Source organism: Pipra filicauda, unplaced genomic scaffold (assembly GCF_003945595.2).
Source record: "Pipra filicauda isolate LSUMZ 115617 unplaced genomic scaffold, ASM394559v2 scaffold77_size3566232_pilon, whole genome shotgun sequence".
NCBI lineage: Eukaryota > Metazoa > Chordata > Aves > Passeriformes > Pipridae > Pipra > Pipra filicauda.
Window position 1 is genome coordinate 34,285 of NW_024104953.1, and position 20,034 is coordinate 54,318.

The following is a 20,034-nucleotide window of genomic DNA, read 5'->3' on the forward strand; positions in this document are numbered from 1 at the left end:
TGGCCTAAAGAAACACAGAGAGAGGACAGCAGCAGGGGATCATTCCTTAAAGCTAAAAGGCAAAGGACAGGGCTGACAGCCAGCCTGGATGAGCTGGCAGAGCCTCCTTGCAGAGCAGCAGTGACACATGGGGTAAGATTGAAGGAGGGGCAGGAAAGAAAATGGAAGTATTTGATAGTTTCTCCGAAATCCCAGTCCAGACAGCTTGGATTGCAAGTGGATGTGGTTGTTCAGCGCTGAAGGGAGCCACAGACTCTCACAATGAGAATTACGTTCCGATTTCCCCACGTCCCTGCATTCCTGTGTTCAGGTCACATAGGCAAGGGGCAACTCCAGGACTTCCATGTAACAGTTGGGCAACAAGGTCTGCTCCGGGAATGACGAGCAGGGGGCTGTGTTTTCAGAGAGCAATTTGTGCAGGCATGGTCAGGATCCTGCCTGCAAAGCCTAAGTGGAGGCTGAGTGTGGAAAGCAGCTGTCTGTGCAAGAGGTGCTGGCACTAATATGAGCATTCAGCTCTCCCATGGAACCCTTGGGCAGGTCTTGAATATGGCCAGTGTTTGGACTTTGGACAAGGAAAATACTAGGCCTGTGTCAAGCAAGTGAGAAGTGGGTAAGTCCTCTACTGAAGGAAAACTGGATGGTCCCTCAGCCTGTGTAAAATGTGCTGAGGAGAGGGAAGTCAGAGGGCTGGGAAGCAGGCTGTACTCTTTTTGTTTTTTTTAAATGTAAAGCTATAGTTTGTTTAAACTGGCATAATATGGGAGTGATTCCACTGCAGCCTATTGACAGGGACTGGAGAGAAGCAGAGGATGTGGCCTAACAATCAAGGCTCTCTGGTCCCAGTGATGTTTATAATCACAGTGATTTCTGCAGCATCTCTTGCTGATATGACAACACCTGCCCATTGTTTTCCTTTAGATATGTGAAAACAGTTTTGGTTTGTCCAGCAGCTTCATGAATTCTCCCAGCTTCACTCTGTCCTTCCTTCACTGATCACTGTGTGTTGTAGGGTAGAACCAAATTTCATTCAGCTTGGTGGGTGTGTGTGGCTCCTTCCAGCAGGCAGAGCTGGAATCACAGTGGTTTGGGTTGGAAGGGACCTTAAAGCTCATCCAGTTCCAACCCCCTGCCATGGGCAGGGACACCTTCCACTAGCCCAGGTTGCTCAGACCTCCATCCAACCTGGCCTTGAGCACTTCCAGGGATGAGGCATCCACAGCTTCCCTGGGCAACCTGTGCCAGTTGCTCCCCACTCTCACAGGGAAGAATTTCGGTGTGAAGCCATTTCCCCTCATCCCATCACTCCAGGCCCTTGTCCAAAGTCCCTCTCCAGCTGTCTTGGAGCCCCTTTAGGCCCTGGAAGGTGCTGTAAGGTCCCCCCAGAGCCTTTTCCTCTCCAGGCTGAACAGCCCCAGCTCTCCCAGCCTGTCTCTAGAGCAGAGGTGCTCCAGCCCTTGGAGCATCAATCTCTCTTTGCAGTCTGCACAACGCACATAAAGTCATTCCTACAGGAATTCCAGCTCCTCACATATGAGCAAGTTGAGTTCAGTGAGATGTCACAGTGACACGGAGTAACAGGGACAGAAAATAGAAAGGCCCACACCAAGGCCTTTTTAACAAGCAAAATATTTCAGCTAGTACCAAACTCACTGTTTTCAACCAGGTAACAAAGTTCCTCAAAAAATCGATGTTTTGGATCCAGTTTTTCCAAGACCAATCCTTTGTAGCTTCTCTGGCTTCCAGGGAACCACCTCAGTGGATGAAGGTAGACACGGGTGCTACATTTTTGAGCAACCGAGTAATCACTACATGAGTTTCGATAGCTCAGTCTGCAGGACTTTGGAACACTGATGGAATGCTTTGTGTTCTCAGGGCAAGTGTCAGACAAGTCATGTAGCTTTAAACTATGTATTTATTCAGCTTTAGTTCTGATAAAAGCTGGGCTCTTTAACGACAGCCACTTTAGCAGTGGGAGTTGCATGGCTGTAACGGAGAAAATTTGCTGTACAACACCCTCAAGTTACATGTCCTGGATGCTTAAACAGATTGCTGCAATTAAAAATACTAGGTTAAAAAAATGCCAGTGGCCAGACACTGTTTATTTAAAAATATCAAGCTGTACAAAAGGAAAACAAAGGTGATTTAATTTTCTGAAGTACTGAGGATGGAGTTGCCACATGGCATCCACTGACCTTACCTTCAATATTTAACAAAAACTGTAAACAGTCCCAGTCATATTACAAAGATTAATTGCCATGTACAATAATTAGTAGCCAGCAGTTAACAATCAGAGAGATTTTTCCATAATCTCTGCTCTTAGCTATAACAGGAAGCAGGCAGAGGGAAGACAGTTTACTTCATGTCATTCCTGACCTCCAGTTAATTTATGGAAGAGCTCTTCATCCAGTGTTTCATTCTGGTCTTTGGACCGTGTTGACAAGAAGATGTAGCCCCCAATATATTCATGGATGATCTTGCAGTCTGCACTCAGACAGGTGAAAGCAATGGAGACATTCTGGTCAAACTCGATGGCAACCTAAAGGAAACAGGGATGGCAAAATCAGGCACAGGGATAAGCTGGATTGGGAAGAAAGAGCAAGTGTGGGAGCACAGCTGGATCACAAGTCCTGTGATGAAGCAGTACCTGCCTCTGCTAACCAAGGTTTCTGTTCTGCTGCCTGTTGAGGGTGTTTGGCCGCTTGTTTCTTACTTTTCTGCTGTATCAGGGCCCTCTTGTGGTCAAAATACTTTCGCTTGTTCAGGCAGGCGACAAAATCGTGCTTTTAACTCTTTTTCCAGTGGCATATGAAGTGAACACTGGGAAGAGCAGAGCAGAAATGGCACTCCCGACTCTTTGTGCACTTCACCAACAATGTTTAATCTGGCCCCTGTTACCTTCTGACCTTAAATGTGCCTTTGGGCTCCAGCTTTTGGTTTCCAGCTCCTGTTAGTTCTAAAATGCAGCAAACTGAGCTTAGTTGCTAACTGTGGTTCCCGCCTTTTTTTGAGAGGGATTTAAAGGAAACCCAGCAAATTTACCAGAATTTACTCCCTGGCACAGGGAGTCCTGCAGGAGAGCAATAGGGAGCCTGTCTGATCTCTCCTGGTTCCAACAGATGGATGTGGAAAACTCTGCAAGCAGGAACAGTTTCCAAGGTGCTTCGATTTGCCTCAGGTCACACCAGTTCCACCCCACAAATCTGCAATTTACACAGTTGGCTTCAAGCTCACACTGTGGCCTTGCAATCTCAGTTTGGGATTTGAAAGACAAATCCCGTATCCTCAGTCTGTGAGAGAGAATGAATCCCTACAGTTCAGAGGATGATGCATGAGCTGGACTGCACAGAGTTCAAATGAGATTTTTACTGACAGCAGTGAATGTCACATGTTGGGATTCACCTTGGAGTCTCTGTATTTCATCCCATCAAACCCAAGGGCAACTCGTAAGGAATAAACTTGGTAGGAACCTTTTAAACTGATGATCTTTTAGTTTCTGACTTTTTAACTACAGACTCCTTCAGAAAAACTCCAGACAGCTCATCACATAGCACATCACAACAAGTTCAAAATCTTTTCACTGAGGCTTGAAAATATTTCTGAAAGCATCCTCCAGTGTGTCTGAACTGCAAGGAGTGAGGGCAGGGCTATTCCAGCTTTACCTGGCGAATTTCCCAGTTCACATTCCACTGCTTCATGTTGGAGAACCTCCATGTTGTGATGGGATCTCCCGTGGCCATATCTATCCGGATCAGCCTGTTGTAGGACACCCCGAGCACATCATCCTTTTTGCTTCCTTTAAACCTGGAAAAAAAAAATACCAAAACCTTTGAGCAGATCTGGTTGGCAATGATTTCTGTCTAGGGAAACGTTTCACCTGCTCTTCCCTGAAAGTGCAAAACCATGGGAAAAGTCACAACAGTCTGGGATTGAGGAGAGCGTGGCCCCTTCTTTAGAACAGGATTGGTTATAAAGCAAAAGTATAGGCTGGTGTACCATGGTGTAAGATGGAAAATAATCAGGCAGGTAGATCTCCCTGAAATCTTTTCTAATTGATTGTTTCCTGCTAAAAAAATACTGTTCTTCCTAAATGCATGAATTTTCATTTTATTTTTACTGGAAAAAAATGCCAACGATAATTTTCATTCCTTCCTTTCTCTAATGTTGAAACATGTTCTTCTAGTTACATTAACCTAAATTATATAATCAAAATAAATTTAATATTTTATATATCACCATTTTTATATCTTATATATGACCATTAAGTTATCAAAACAACTGTTGGCAATATATACATATTTCTGGGTATAAATGACATGGCAAAAATATTGAGACATTTTAACATTTCAATTTTCTTCTGATTAGAGATGAAAATTAAACATAAAAGTATCAGAACCTTTGGGGGGCAGAAATTTTTGAGTTGGGAATAGCTGGGAAAAGATCTCTCTGGTAAAGAAACTACCTTCCTGATGAAAGCTGGAAGAGATCTCACCTGTCTGCTCTTACCATTTTCAGCATTTTAGATCCTGTCTGTGAACTTTCTCTCCTTAAATGTACTGGACTTTAGAGAAAGAATGTGACCTGGACACAATTTGTGCTTTACCTGACACCAAACTGAGATAAATTCACCCCAAGATGCTTTGCTTATGCTACAAAGCACAGTTCAGGTGTCGGAGGTGTTGGTGTGTTTAAGGGGATTAGTGGTGACACACGGGGTGAAAATTCCCAGGGCCAGGGAGTTCAGGCAGAATCCTGGCTCCAGCTGACTCTCCAATGGCTCCCAGGAACAATTTAGAAACTGGAACACCCAAGGACCAACGTGGTCTTGTAGTTCCCACGAGGCTACTGGGTTTTGGGAAGTCAGAGAGTTTAACAGTCCAGATGTGGGATGTTCTGTGCCAGCTGGCCTCTGTGCCAGGGAACAGCTCCCAGCTGCTTCAGTTCATACCACAGATGATTCCCAGCTAGTCCTGGAAGAGGTGTTGGGAACAGATTAAGGAAGGTGCCTCCAAGGATGGTTGTGTCAGTACTTTTCAGCTGTTTGGTGCTTTGTCAGGAGAAAAGACTGCAGGTCAGAACCCTGCTGTGTCCAAAGGAAGCTGCTGTGAACTCAACAGGACCTTTCTTGTGCTCACTGCTCTTCTGCATCAACTTAAAAAAGGGAGCATTTGCTGCTTTCTTAATGAAATGCCAAAGAAATCAGTGTTTTATCATATTCCAATGAGCAAGGGTCAGAGTGAACACAAACTGCAAAGCTGAGCACACCGGTGAGATGTGCATGTTTTACATTTCAGTGAGTCAGTAAGTGATTCTAATGAACAACAATTAATGAAATTCAGTGATGTCAATAAGGGTTTAATCCTAGAGATATTGTACCCCTGGCAAAACCCCACAGGTCTGTATGAAGGCAAGTGTAATGAACACGTTGTGGCAGCTTGGCACGGCTCTGGGATGTGATTACCTTACGATGTAGTAGGATAAGCCAAACTCGGGCAGGGACTGCCATGCCTGGATAAAACGCAGCTTGGCCTCCACCAGGGACATCTGGGATATGTTCTGGTGGGCCTCCAGGATGCGAGCAGTCAGCTGGGAAACACGGCAAGGGAGAAAGGTTTCAGTTGAGCGGAGAACAAAAATCCCGTTGCTTCCACTGAATCAAACACTGTCAGCTGAGACACCTCGTGCAGATGTACCACAGAGGGCACCTGGGGACAGACCCTGAGCACCAAGGGCAGGACAGAACAGGCCACCAGGGGCTGGGGGCTGGGTTTGTGCAGCACTGGCTCCATACACTGCTCTGGAGACTCCCCTCAGCATGGGTAGGCTGAGCTCTTTTGCAGCAAAAGCAGTGGACAAGGAATTAGGTGGAGAGGAAGGAGAGGCACCCGGGCCAAGGGGACAGGAAGACCCTGCTGTTCCAGATGCAGAGTAACTTCCTGTCCTTAAAACCCCCCGTTCTTTCTCTGAAGAGACTTTCAGGGACAGTGTATCAGGAGCAGAACATCATGGATGACTCAGGCAGGGATGGGGATGCAGGAGAGGTGCTGAGACACCTGTCCCTGTGTTCACTTTAAAGAAAGTCCTCTTACAAAGGGACAAACGAGTACTTCAGGTGATCCTATTGTACACTTCCAAATGCTGCTTGGATCCAGCCTCACCCCTCAGCAACCCCTGGAACCACCCACCCCCAGCCAGAGCCACCTCGGGATACCTGCTTGGACTTGTATTTCTTGGTGTAACGCAGCGAGACGAAGCATTCCGGTTTCATATCCACGCTCTCGGGATCAGAGGGAGCCTGGGCAGACATGTTCTTCATCTGCAGGAACGACAGGATCTTCTGCACCTCGGGCTGGTAGGAGCTGTCGGCCATGGTCCTGCCTTTGGAGGCCAGGACACAAGCAGCCATCCACCGAGCATACTGATCCTCCTGCAGCAGCACAGGGCACGGTTGGACACTGTTAGGCTTTACACCTTCAAGGAATCCAGTCCTTTGGAATAGATCCCCTTGGGAATTTTATTGCACGAGTGGTTGTCACCCAAAGAATGGTTTTACACCATTCGGTTTGACACGTTTTAATACAAACGAAACAAACTGAAAACTCGTGTGAGATCCTGGTCACGTTGCCCTCATCTGAATGGGGACAGTTCTAACGCAGGAAAGAACAGAACAAAATCCAAACCTCAGCCCTCTGAAAACATTGGAACAAAATACTGGAATCTCCTTTTATTTTCTCATAGTTTGTTCTTTTTTTTCTTTCTACCAGCCTTACTTGGAAACTGGTGAAAACAGTGATGATAAAATGCTATCACTGGAAAATGATACACACAGGATTATTGTCCTTTTATCTCCATAACCATCATGTATTTATTAGGCCACCACATCATTCTTAAATTTTACTAAAGGTCTAGGTAATAAACTCTCTGCAGCATCCTTATTTTTCTCTACAAATTCTAGGACAGGACAACAGGTCTTCTAGACAATCTGCCATAAATCTGGAATACAGACTTCCCCTTGTCTTGTTACTCACGTTATCACATCTCAAATACACTTCATTCATGCCATCAGCAACAGGAATTAGCAACTTGATTCCAAACTTCTTCGCTGCAACATTTACATCTGGTACAACTTCACATCCTGGATCACAGAGAATCGGAAGGAAATTAATTGGTTTCATTCCTGTATCACTGATTTTAATTACTGATTTCGTACTAAAGGACTAGATTTAATACTAAAGTTGCTTTCCTTTGAGATCAGAGGACTTAGGAAAGAAAGGAAAATCCCTACCTTTTAGGTTTAGCTTCTCAATGGGTTCTCCCTGTGCAGATTCCTTGTTTTTAAAATAAGATATTGAGGTGTCTCTGAAGATAAACCAGTATGACTTGATAGCTTTGAGTGAGAGCTTCCTGGGCCTACAGGAAACAAAGGAATCACATTGGCTTCTATCAAAATGGACAAACTGCCAAGTCACTCACAAATATTCTGGTGGAGCTGAAATTTAAGGTGATGCCCTTGTATTCACTGCCTTGTAAGGGAGTAGAGACCATTTTTTGGCTTTATCTGAACATCTAATTGTCTAACCCAACAAAATTCTATTCCTTCACTAATTACAGAGGTCATGCAGCACTTCAGGAGAGAAAACCAGAGGTGTTAGCTCTATTTATTAGAGAAACACTTCACAAGTAGTGACAGAGGTCAGCAATGAAGTTAAAAGGAAGAAAAAAAGAAAAACAACTATTCCAGTCCTTCCCTTTAAATCTAAGATGATGGTACAAAGAGTATAGAGCTGTCTGGAAAAGTGATTTATTAGACACACTCTTGCCTTCTCCAGACCCTTTCTAAAAATCCTAGTTTAGAATCCTTTCTAGAAAATGGTGATTTTTATGTTTAAATTAAAAAAAAAAAAGGCGGATTTTCAAAACTGCCAAAGAATTTGGCTTTTAATTTCCCAATAACAACAACATTCTTCAAAAATAAGGGACTATAATTTTTTTAAGCAAAAAAAAAAGCTGAAAACTTTATGGAAAGCTTTTTGAAAAAAATACTGTATTTCTCCACAATATTGTCACCCACCTGAAGCATCATTTACTATTGTGCTAATGTGGTGCAGGCTGAGAATAAATAGGAATAAAAGTCCACCATATGAATACTAAAGCAGTAGGACATGCAGAGCTTTGCATTTTTACCATTAAGCAAATAATTACAGGAGCAAAATGTTGTTGTTCCTTTAAAGAAACATTTTACACCTTACTTAGCTTCTACAATGTCTTAGGTTTAGTAAGTGATTTATCAAGAAGACAGGAACTTTTTCCTGATGAAAAATAACAACTGAACGCTTTTAAAAGCAAACTCTTTTAAAAACCTCTTTTAAAAGCAAAGCTCCACTGCTGGGGGAAAACAAACAATCCATTGTTAAAAGCTTGAATTCCCTTTCTTCCGAAGGCACCTGAATAATCTGAATGTCAAATAAAATTCCTAATTGGAAATTAATAATTAACAGTTCTGAACAGTCAACAACAGTTACCATTTTTCAGGTGCAGCTTTCAGTTCCCATCTGTCCACGGAATGAATCTGATAAATAGTCGTGCAACAGGAAACTTTATCTTTCTGAAACACAAAGGCTGTTTTCTGATAAAAGGCACTGCAGTCTTGAGGTCTCTGCAGTCGTTCAGATCACCCATAAATCAAGATATTATAGTGGGATCGCAGAAACTCATTTTGATATTTGAAAAAAACAGCCTCTGTGTTTGGTTAGAAAAGGGGTAATTTCTTTCATTTAAAAAATACATTCCCCAGGGTTGCTTTCAGAAATTCTCCTCGGGGAGAACTGCAAGTTTCTTCTAGTTTTTCACTGGCAAAAACCAGTAAAATGTGATCGAAAATAGAACTGTAGAGTTTTGTTTAGAGATGAGTGATGAGCGTGACCTTTTAATAAGTACAAGTTTAGTTCCCCCAGCACCCCAAAAGCTGGAAAGATTTGCCAGAAGAAGCAAGAGAAAGATTGGAAGAGGATGGTATTAGGATACATAAGGGGTGTATGTTAATTTATAACTGTAGGATCTGCTGTTAGATTAGAGTGAAAAACTCAGGAGGTCTCCTGTAAGGTTAAGCCTGTTTTATTCAACTTAAGGTTTTGCCTGGTTTATTATTAATGTTAACAACTCACCTAACTAGCCTGAGATTATCAGCAAGTTTTGGGATGTCTGTGATGTCCTCCTATTGGGAACAATTAGGAATAGCTTTAGTACAATGCACTCTGTTAGGAAACCCAAGAACTGGGTGGGATCATCAGAGCCAACACCTTCGCCACCGTGGCAGCCATTCCAGGATCCCAGAGGACCTACCAAAATGTTACTTGTGCTTCCACCTTCCAGGGTCACTTCCAGGTTAGAAAGTGCAGCTTCTACTTCATCTACTTCCGATTCACAGGTGGAATCTTGTGCCTCTGATGACAATGACAACTTGCTGACATGATACTGCAATAAAACATCAGTAAACTACAGTCAGTGTATCAATTAGCAACACAAAATCACAGCACACGAGAAGGACCATTTGGCCTTCTGGGTCTTGGACAACTGTGTGGAGTTCTGCAGCACAGAACCAGGGTTTTTTCCCAAGGAAACAGGGATGTCCATTATGCTCTCCAGTGCAATGGCTGAAACAGTTTCCTATTTTAATTGCTAGTGTTTGCATCCCTTCACTGTTATAATCATCCCTGTTCTGGGAGGGGGACAAGATGCTGCCTCCTTGGAACTGCAAGCTTTAAGTGTCATCCACACCCAGTGGAAACTCAGAGCAAAGTTCCCTGGTGTTCTGCAGCGCCAGGCTGTGAATTTTTGGCAGCTCCATTTACATTTGAAAGGAAGGAATTTATTATCAGCAAACATTTGTGCCTTATTCCCCACAGTCAGGGCCTGAGCTGTGCTCGCTCACGTTAAATTTCCGTGTGCTCCACAGTGCCCTTCCCTTCATATTGTACTGCAGCTTTTTCTCTGTCTGTTCTGAACGTTCAGAAATGTTCAGGAAGGAGAGGTGAAAGGATGGTAGCAACACTTCATACTAATCTTCTGATATCTGCTATCAAAGTGGCATCCTGGGTGTGGTTTGCTCTAGACACTGTTAGTAAGTGGTTCCATACTTGCATGTGCCCGTTTGAATAAGGGTGTCACTGCTGCTCCTGACTTGGCTTGGTTTAGCTGCTGGATGCTGCTTATTGTTTCTCACCCAAAGAGCAGGCCCCAATCCAAGCAGAGCTGTTGGGCTCTCTCCTGGTCCTGTCCTAGCTTGTGCCTGCCTCCCGAGGAAACAGGTTTTGCCACTTGGATCAAGTACGTGCCTGTATGGCAGCGAAGATCAGCATTTCCTCCTCCGTGCAGTCGATCTCCTCCAGCAGGATGGCCCAGCGGGCCTGCTCGTAGAGCTGGTTGATTCTCACTGCATCATACTGGAGCAAAAAAAGAACAACACTGGCCATTAATGACCCAGGTACAGATTCATAATCAGCTGATCTAACACCAGGCTGAGCCACAACCGTTGTTTCCTTCCTCCTCCCACCTCTGCCTTGTTCCCTTCTCCTGTACCAGCTTGTGCATTGTGTGCCTGGGCACAGTGACTTGCTGAGCCAACAGAAAACGCACCAGGAGCCCTTGGTTGAGGCAGAAGGGGAGATTAAGACACCTCCTTTTGAGGCAGCAGGCCCTGGAGTGGTGTAGCAGAACTGTGAAACCACACCGTGGGAGTGACAGCAGCACGACAGGGCTGGTACGAGGGTGACACGCGGAACTCTCGTCCCTCACTTCCCCTCTTTGCTCTTGGCTCTTTCAGTTCCGGTTCTGCCTTTGCAGCAGCTTCATGTTAGTCAGATCTGCCTTAATTCACCATCCCTTTTTTGGACAGTGATTTTTTGCTTATTATCTACGTAGTTAATAAGCTGAAGTGACTCAGAAATATTCAGCCCCAGAGCTGGTGAGATGTAGGTGCTGGGAGGGTAAACCTTGGGGCATGAGTTCTCCCAGCAGAGGGGAGATATTCAGCTGCCTGAAGTATTTTTGGGCTGTGGCTCCGTGGCTGGCTGGGACAAAGAAGGGAAATGTTTGGGCTGCTGAGTTTGACACCCATTTCAGTAGGGGTGACATTTCACCCCAAACCACGCCACATGAACTGGAAAGTGTCCTGATCACTTCTGAGGGGTTCAGCCCAGAAAAGCTGTGAAATTCAGTGAGGACACTGGAACAGAAATGCAATTTTTAAGTTCATTTTCAAAAGCAGGGCTTATACCATTACATCATTTAGGTCTAGTTTTCCCCTTAATTTTTTCATGTCAAAAGAGAAAGTAAACCAGCCCCTCTGAAAATATGGATACTGTTTCTGGAGCTCTTCAGAGCTCTCATCTTTATACTTAAGATCTTAAGAACAGTGTCCAGAGGGTAAAAGTGCAGCTGTAGCTGAGAGGAAGAAATTGGATTTGATTTCTGAAGGGCCTGTAACAAATCCTAGCTAAAATCCTATATATATATCTACATTCTATATTATTATGTAGCTCCTTGACATGAAAGCAAGCAAACAATGAATAGCAATAAAAACCAGAGCTCTTACTTTTGGATTCAAATCAAAGAAAGTGTAATATTTAAAGCGTAGAAGAAGCTGATCCTCCTCCAGAACGCCTTGTTCCATAAGGGATCGAGAGGAATCCAGCCAGCTGGGGAAGAAAACAACCCACAGATTCATCTGCACAGGAAAAACCCCAACACATGCACAGCTCCAATGCAATCATGAAACAAAAGTGGGAACAGACAGCTCTAATTCCTGCAAGTCCAGGGAAAAGTCACTCAAGAAGGTAGAATGTTCGTAGGGATTTCCAACTTTCCTTGTATAGACAATACCTACAATCTTCCTAATTTTTTTTCTCCAGCACTACTCAAAACATGAGGAGTAGATGCCAGGAGCTAAGCAGTTGTGGGGTGACCAATGCCAGTAAGATTCTTTCTTCTTTGTCCCCAAAAACGGGAGGTTCAGTTAAACGAGGGGAAGAATCTGCCTGTAATATTTTGAATTCCCATTTTGATTCCAGTATTTGCTGGTTTATAATTCCAGCTCCTTCTGTCATCCAGTGAAATCCAACGAAACTATCCAAGTCACTGTTAAATGCCCCACAGATGACTGACAATCCATATTTTAGTGCTAGAGGGACAATCCTCTCACACCATGAGACCCCTGAGTGCTCTGTACTCTCTGTGGTGGACAAAAAGCAATGTTTGCTTGTGCAGAACTCGCTCAATCACCTACTTGTGGTGCAAAATTACTGAATTTACCCACATGCCCATTCCCATTTAAAGCCTTGGGAGTTTGCTATCCAAACTGACAACGACATCATTGACCATTTTAAAAGCAAAGGATCTCAAAGAGAGGCACCTTACCCTGCATTAAGCTTGGCTTTGTCAGCCAAGCTCCGTGGCTGGTACATCTCTGCCAGCATTTCTGGGGAACAGTTGGGATAACTGAGGGCCAGGACGTTGCAGTTCTGCTCAGTCAAGGGGCTGTCACTGAACCAGGTGATTGTGGAAGAAGCTGGTGACCCACTGACAGGATCATAAATGGGTGTCATGGTTTTACTATACAATCCTGGATTTGCTGCAAGTTAAGAGTGTAACACATTATTCCAGGGAAAACTGGTCTTGTCTTCCCATCATAAAAACCCCCTTTTCTTTCAAGGCAGTTTACTATCTCTGCTGTTTCCACCTGGGCTTGTCCTTTCCCAGGTGAGGTGACCTCAGGGACAGAAGTGCTCTGTGAGATATCTCAGTTGTGTTGGACACGGGAAACACACACTTTCAAGCCTTTATTTCTCATTTTCCTTGCAGGTTGCCAAATTTCATGAATATTTGTGTGCAGGGCCACAGCTGATCACCTGTTTGCTGGTATGGCCTTTCTCTTATCAGTGGAAAGGAAAACATTTGTAGAAACAACAGGAAAATATCGATATATTGGAGATTTCCTGAAGCCACTGATTTCAGGCTCTGTGTCTGTGACTACCATCCTACATAAACTGGTCTCCCTGGGTTTAACTGCATAACAAAGAGTTCCTTCCTCTTTTTAACTTTCACTCAGAAGAATAAAATCATATCGACTCCTCATTACCTGGTAATCCAGAACTCGCTGGGGAGTTGCACAGGTTTAAAATATCTTCTGTGACTGGTTCTTTGCTGTTCTTGTCCTTTTTCTTTTTCTTTTTGAGTGTGTCTCCTGATTGCTTCAGCAAAGAGAGTTCTTCTGAGCGTCTGATATCTGCAAGGGCAGTTTGGGAAGTGAAGCAAGACGAGACTTAGCAGATTCAGGAAGCTCCACGTTGCAATCTGAACTTTATTTTTAGCAGGTTCAAAGCAGTAGCCATGGAAAATCCAGTAATTCTGTAACAAGGCTTTGGGCTGTGAGAGGGAGTTTTCACAGGATTTAAGCCTGGTTTTGTGGGAAGTGTAAGTGCATTTTAGAGCACCAGGAAAAACTCTTTCTCCCTCGTGGCTCTGCAGTCACCTTTGGGCATAATATCTGAAGTTATGAATATCTGAATTATCAATAAGCAAGAACCACTGTGTTTGAAGCTCATGCCTTTTATATTCACTGTATTTCTCACACAAGTTTCTGTCTGGGCTGTCCACTGTTCCCTGATGCACTCCTCATTCAGACAGGTATTCTCAGCTGCAAACCTGGCACTTCACTTCTGAGAAACACTTTTACCCTGGGGTAAACAAAGGCTTTTTTTTTTTTTTTTTTGACAGTATTCACTCCTGAGGAAAGTTACAGCATTCCTGCACTGACTCAATCTGGGAGAAATATTTCATTTGGCCAAATGCCAGCTGTATAATTATGGCATAGTTATAGCAGAGCTGTTAAGTGTAATAAAGACAGGCTACACCTTTCACAATCCACTGCCAGGAGGTGGAATTGGAAGCTGCCTTGTGGTCAACATGAGGCAGTAAATTCCTTCTGAAGATGAGGGTGTTACTGGGCTGAGCTCTGAAGACCTAAATTAAAACGAGGATTTTAATCCCCATTTTACCCTAAAGCTAAGGGATTTTGAAGATGGTTTGCAGACTCAAAGTATTCCCTGCTGAGCACAGGCACATCTCTGGCATTCCCCAAAACCTCATCTCCACTTGGAGGTGCTCCATTATTGGAAAGAGGGACTTGGAGCCTCAGCGCTGCGAGACATTCGTGGGCTGGTGTGGGGTCATTAGATATGCCCTGATCTGAGCAGGTTTGGGCATATAAAAGTTCTGAACATTCAAAACATGCTACTTCTGAAGCGAATATATAACCAATATGCTAAGTAAGAATAGGTGATAAATCAGTTGACACCATAAAATGGCCTGTGGTGAAGGCTGGTGTAGTAGGACACTGATAAGCTCCAGCTCTCAGTCAATGGCACGGAATAATCAGGACCGAGTCCTGCTCCAGGAGGACCAAGATTCCTACAAAACCACCAACAGGACCTTGACTATCCAGTCCTCCTGCAGCTCTTGGGACACATCTCTGACAGTGTGTGCATCAGTTCTCACAGAGACTGAGAACCACTGACGTGCACTGCACACTAAAAACCAAAAAATCTGTCTCAAATTTCTCCTTGAGCTCAACAGTTTAGTGAGGAAGGACTTCACACCAAAACAGAGTCACCCAATGAAAAGCTCCAACTTAGTTGCCAGAGGGGGTTTATCTTTACTTACTGAGAATTTTGCAGATGTCACTGACAGCTCTGAACACCATGGTAGAGAAGCTGACTTTGAGCCTCACCGTCTTCATGTTTGGCAGGCGGAGCCGCAGCATTTTGTGCTGGGGGGTGAAGAACAGCTTGGCATCTGCCTGCACCCCACACTTGTCCAGTGTCCAGTGGGTTTTCAGAAGCCAACACTTCTTTTGCTCCCACCAGAAAGCATAGTCTGACCAGTCTTGTGATATATCTAGGAAAACACAACATGGTTGTTAATGAACTGTGGAGAAAATATGCAAAAAAACTCGGTTTGGAAACAGTTCTCTGCAAACAGGAATATTTATTTACATCAAGCAGCAACCACAGCTCCTGAGGTCTGAACCCCATTTGCTGAATACTTGTGGCAGTCACTGGGAACTAACTTTGTCAATGTGTAGCATCAGGTAAAGTTGCTGTGTGCTCTTGGTCGAGCTGTTCCCATCTTTGGCATCATTCCTCGTTCCTCCTCATCAGCTCTGCCACACAGAGGCTGTTCCTCTCTCTAACACAGCAGAGCCCTGGCCTATGGTGGAGTTCCCTGGTCAAAACTGCGACTCAAATTTGCTTTAAATATTAATACTGAAAGCTTTTCACACTAGTTGAGTACTGCTGAAAAAAATACTGTGAAAAATTAGCCTTCTGACCCCGTGGAAACTCCGACTGCATCGGTTTCCGGCTCAGTCGTGTGTGTAAGTGTGCAGAGGGTGACAGAAGTATTTTCCACCTGTGCTCACTTGCTGTGACTGTACACAGGGTATTTTACTTTCCATTTCTTAACCTTGACTTGGTCAGTCTCAGCTGTTCCCTCCTGAATGTATGCAATGGATAATGTGGCTCAGATTTTATCTAGAATGCCCCAAAAGCACAGGAAACACTAACTTCTGAAGCACCTTTTAACAACTAATGCTGTCTCTTTGACTGCCACAGGTAGATAAACGAGGTATCAGCCCCCCAAACTGCCCACCTATAACATCTGTCTGGGAAGGGAATTGAATACTCAGCCTGCTCTAATTATTTTTGTCGAACTGGAAGGGCAAACCCAAAGTTTTGTTTGCACTGTGGTAGCACAGGGGCTTTGGCCACAGACAGGGAGGGGTCCTGACCACATAAAACCCCGAGTCTGAGCATCTCCACGCTCTGTGCCGTGGCACAAGCGAGGCAGCACCATTTCAAAACCTGCACAGCCTCTCTTTGTAGAGGGAAAGCTGCACTTATTACTTGCATAACACTGTGTAAATGAAACAGGTCTTTACTCACTCATTTTTTCTACTAATTTCAGCATCAGTCCTCCAATGTGAAGGTCCCCTGTGACCTGTAGTAAAAATTCCTTTTCTACGCCTTCATGTTGATGGTCAACTGTCAGCAAGAGCTCCCAGGTGTGAGACCCATAGTCAGTTGAGGAACTCATGTTGGAAAAGGTCTGTGTGAGCTCTGCAAAAACAAACAGGATGTTTTTCCTCCACTCTCCCAAACAAATGCATTTCTCCACAGTCTCAACACAATTCCACGCTGCCAAGACTTCGCAGCGGCCTTGGCTGGAACTTCAGAGGTGTTATCTTGTTACCTCTGAACTAGACTCTGCTCTGGTGATTGCTGTTGCAAGATAGCAATGGGGGGTTTTTTTGTTTTTATTTTGATTTCACCTCTCCCCCAACTCAGTTGCCTCCAGTTGGGGAGAGATGGCCCAGTTTCACCTGGGTTTTACCACCATCCAGGGCTAATCTGCCAGTCTGGACACCAAAGCCTGCAGTTGTGGGTGGGATCTGTTTTGGCAATCTGTCCAGTGAGCGAAGGAATTTCGTTGACTTGTGCACTCAGAGCTGTAATTTTCACTGCACATCAAAGTTTACACTTGCAGTTCTGCCAGCTTGGGCCCATGGGACCAAATCCAGGGAGTAGTTTTACCTATTTGGGTAGGTGAGAGGGGAGACAATTAACCTTAGTGGCTCTCTGCCAGCAATATCCAGGCACAGAACTGCAGTTCCTGTTGCCTCGCACAGGGACATGTCCTGTCTCAGCAGGGGGAATTGTCTGGGATCCCACCAGGCTCCAGCCAGGACAGGTAAACAGTAATGGTGCCAAGCCAAAGCAGAGAAGATGCTCCAAGTAGAAGCTTTGGTTATCACCAGCTGAGTTCCAATTCCTGAAGAAAGAGCTTGTAGGTACAAGGTGACTGATGCTGCAGGCAGGGTCTGTGATATTTAACCAGCGAGAGAAGACACCACATCAGCTCTCTGACCTGAAACAAGGCTTTGCAGCTGAGGCTTAAGGCACTAAAGTCTTCCACTTACTGCAGATTTTCAGCAACACATGAGAACCCAGGTCACAGGCACAGCTGAAGGTGCCCCACACAGGCTGCTTTTAACACAAAAACAACAGGGAGCTGTTTACAAAGAAGGCCAGAGGGGATGTAACAATGTTAGCGGGCTGCTGTAGATCTTTTTTAAAAAACAAGTATTCAGTAACTTAAAACCTTTAGCCTAAAAGTTAAGTCAAACCCAGAAAAATCAAGGGTGGTTGGCACAGGTGAGGAGCGAGGGAAGGAATGACCTTTTCTGGGACTGACTGCGGGACGAGATCAGACCAAATTTGATATGTTGTTAATTATGTTTCCTGCAGAATTTGTGTTAGGGAGTACAGTGTAAATCCAAGTCATCTGTTTAAGTGAAGTTCTCTTAAAATCTGTGCTCACAACACAGTGTTGTAGACGTGGTTTCTTCAACTCCTTTGGGCTTGGGTCATACCTGGTGTCAACACTACTGATATAAAAGTTGGTATCGAAGGGAGAATAGAAATGAGCTGCTAATGACAAATTCTACTAATAAAGAAAAGTGAGTCAAACATAAAGGCAAAAGATTTCAAAGATTAAATTAAGATTTTAAAGATTAGATGGATTCCCCCTTCAATGAATGACAACATAAATGAAGCAATGTCCAGCTCAAAGCCATCCTTTCAGGAGGAAATCCCCTTACCAACGAGTTCTGCTGGGACAGAGCTGTGAGCCTGCCCGGAAATTCTAAAATTACAATGACATTTAGAGAGCCCTAAGTCAGAAAACTGCAACTTCCTAACTGTGTGACTCCAAGAGGCCAATTTACATCACTGAACAAGCACTACTGTTAGCCGGGATCTTGGATGTGCCAGCCCACACCTTTTCACCAAACAGTTACTAAACCAACAAGGGTTGATACTTATCCAAGAAGTTTGCTTGGCTTGCCTTGGTAAATAAAGGCATTGTGTTGGACACTGGGAAACCCTGTGGCTTTCCCGCCTCTGGGATAAAGGATTTGGAGTTTGTGCTGCTGTGTGCCACATGGATTTATTTAAGAGCTTAGCTATGCTTTAGACCGAGTGGAAGGGAAGGGCTGGGACTCTCCTGAAGCATCCAAGGGACAGCTCCCAAGGGGTCTCCCAAGCAGTTGGGGCTTCCAGCACAAGGGTAGTGCAAGGTGCAGAGAACAGCTGTCGTTCCTGACTTTAGAAAAATCAGGATGCCCCTAGTGAAGCTCCCAAGCATCACTAACAACTCCAACAGTAATCCACAGCCGGATAAGAACGACGTGGTTTTATTTCAGGAGCGTGGGGTGGAATGTGGCAGATGAACTACACCTGTGCCCACCCTTGTTCCACCATAAACCAGTATTGTTACAGGGAAGCACCAGTCTCACCTGCCCTCTTGTACCAGTGAAAACATCTGGGAGCTGATCTGTATTTTTTTTTTTTGTTTCTTTTTAAATTTGGTTTCGCTTCCCAGTCTAATTCTGCACACAAATGCCCGTGCTGAAAATGAGCAGCCCAAGGGGTGAGTGAAACCCTTTCCTTCTTCATGCTGAGTTGGAAATCCATGGCCTCGATGCAGCTAATCCTGGCACTGCATCATTCCCTAAAGCCGCTCTCTTCCCCACTTCCTCTGCAATCCAGGAGGTTTCAGTTTGGAGATAAGGCAACGCAAACACCAGTAAATCTACCGGAGCACGCAGCACAAACAAAGCCTGCTCGTGAAAATGGGCGCAAGCGAAGCAACCAACTCCTGAGCATGAAAACCCAACCGACCCCAAACTGCCAGGACTCCGCGTCCCACAGCCTCCGGGTCAAGCCTGGATCTGCTCAGGAACGCGCCCCAGCTCCCGGGCTTCACGTGGGCTCAGCTGCAAGGCCTGGCACGGGCAGATCAGACAGGCCAGAAACGTGTCTCCAGGGCACTGCTGACTCCGGTCGGGATTTCCACAGCGCGCTCTGCCCAACCCAGCCACCGACGAGCAGCGATGGCTCGACAGACCGAGCTCTGCGCGGGTCTCAGCACGCACAGCCCCAAACTTCAAACCGTGCGTGGGAGCGAAGGAGGATGCGAGCCGCGCTCGAGCAAGGCGCTAAACACCCGGGGTTAAGGTCGAGAGGGGCGAAACGATGTTTCCCGGAGTATCCCTCGGGCCGGCGGTGCCCGGGGGGTCCCGCGGAGCAGCGCCCGCCGCAGCGCCCGCTTTGAGGAAGTGCCGGGCGCCCGCGGAGGAGGCGCCCGCGGGGGCCCGGAGCGCCGAACCGCGGCCAAAAGCGCCGGCAAAGGAAGAAATAACCGCGGGTGGTCGGGCACTCCCGCCGCGGGTGCAGCGCAGGGCCGCCCGCAGGTGGTGCCCCGGGGCCGCGCCGGGGCCGCTCCCGCATCGCCCGCGCTCCCGCAGCGCTGCCCGCGCTCCCTCACCTGCCGGCCCCGCTGGCAGCGCTGCCCGCGCCTCCCGCGCCCTTCGCCGCCACCTGCCTCTGAGACGCGAGGGGAGGAGCGGCACCCCCGCGGGAGGCGGCCCTTCCTTCCTTCCCCTTCCCCTTCCCTCCGCCCCGCGCGACGTGGGAGCGCGTCCCGCCCGGAGACAGCACCCCAAAGGTGACCCCGAGGCCAGCGAGACACCCCGGGTGCTGCTTTTAGGCTGCAGCCGTGGGGAGGTTTTGGGGCTGCCCTGAGAAAATCGGTTCCAAAGGTGCGACGGCAAGGAATAGAAGTGCAATGGCAAAGAACAAAAAAGGTGTGTTTGGAGGCGGAATTGTGTTAGGAGGCACAGGATTAAAGTGGGCTGAATCGGCAGAAACCAGGCAAATGCTTCTCCAGGGGCCAGATTTCCACAGTCTACCTTTCGTTAAACTTTTGACTTGCTCGGGGGTCTAGTAAAGCACAGCAGCAAAACAAAACCAAGACAACGACAGGATAGAGAAACAGAGAAAATAATGGAAAAAATTCCTTCAGACTAAACCCATACCCTGGGAAAAGACTGCAGAGATGTATAAGGATGTATCTTCGACA

General features: G+C 45.8%; 2 protein-coding genes across 4 annotated transcripts in view; one reads left to right on the forward strand and one right to left on the reverse strand.

The window, feature by feature from the left end:
• Window positions 1-20,034, forward strand: part of BMP2 (bone morphogenetic protein 2) — a 220,327-nt gene that overhangs the window by 18,083 nt on the left and 182,210 nt on the right. The window lies entirely within an intron of this gene.
• FERMT1 (fermitin family member 1) lies at window positions 1,948-19,476 on the reverse strand. The gene is made up of 15 exons (XM_027738642.2): window positions 19,441-19,476; window positions 15,999-16,172; window positions 14,719-14,952; window positions 13,136-13,282; window positions 12,415-12,628; window positions 11,594-11,696; window positions 10,335-10,442; window positions 9,343-9,474; window positions 9,165-9,214; window positions 7,286-7,410; window positions 7,029-7,135; window positions 6,212-6,427; window positions 5,462-5,586; window positions 3,663-3,804; window positions 1,948-2,539 (listed from the first exon to the last, which is right to left on the reverse strand). Exons 2-15 carry the CDS (start codon window positions 16,147-16,149, stop codon window positions 2,366-2,368), a joined length of 2,028 nt encoding a protein of 675 aa, XP_027594443.1. The 5' UTR covers window positions 16,150-16,172; window positions 19,441-19,476; the 3' UTR covers window positions 1,948-2,365.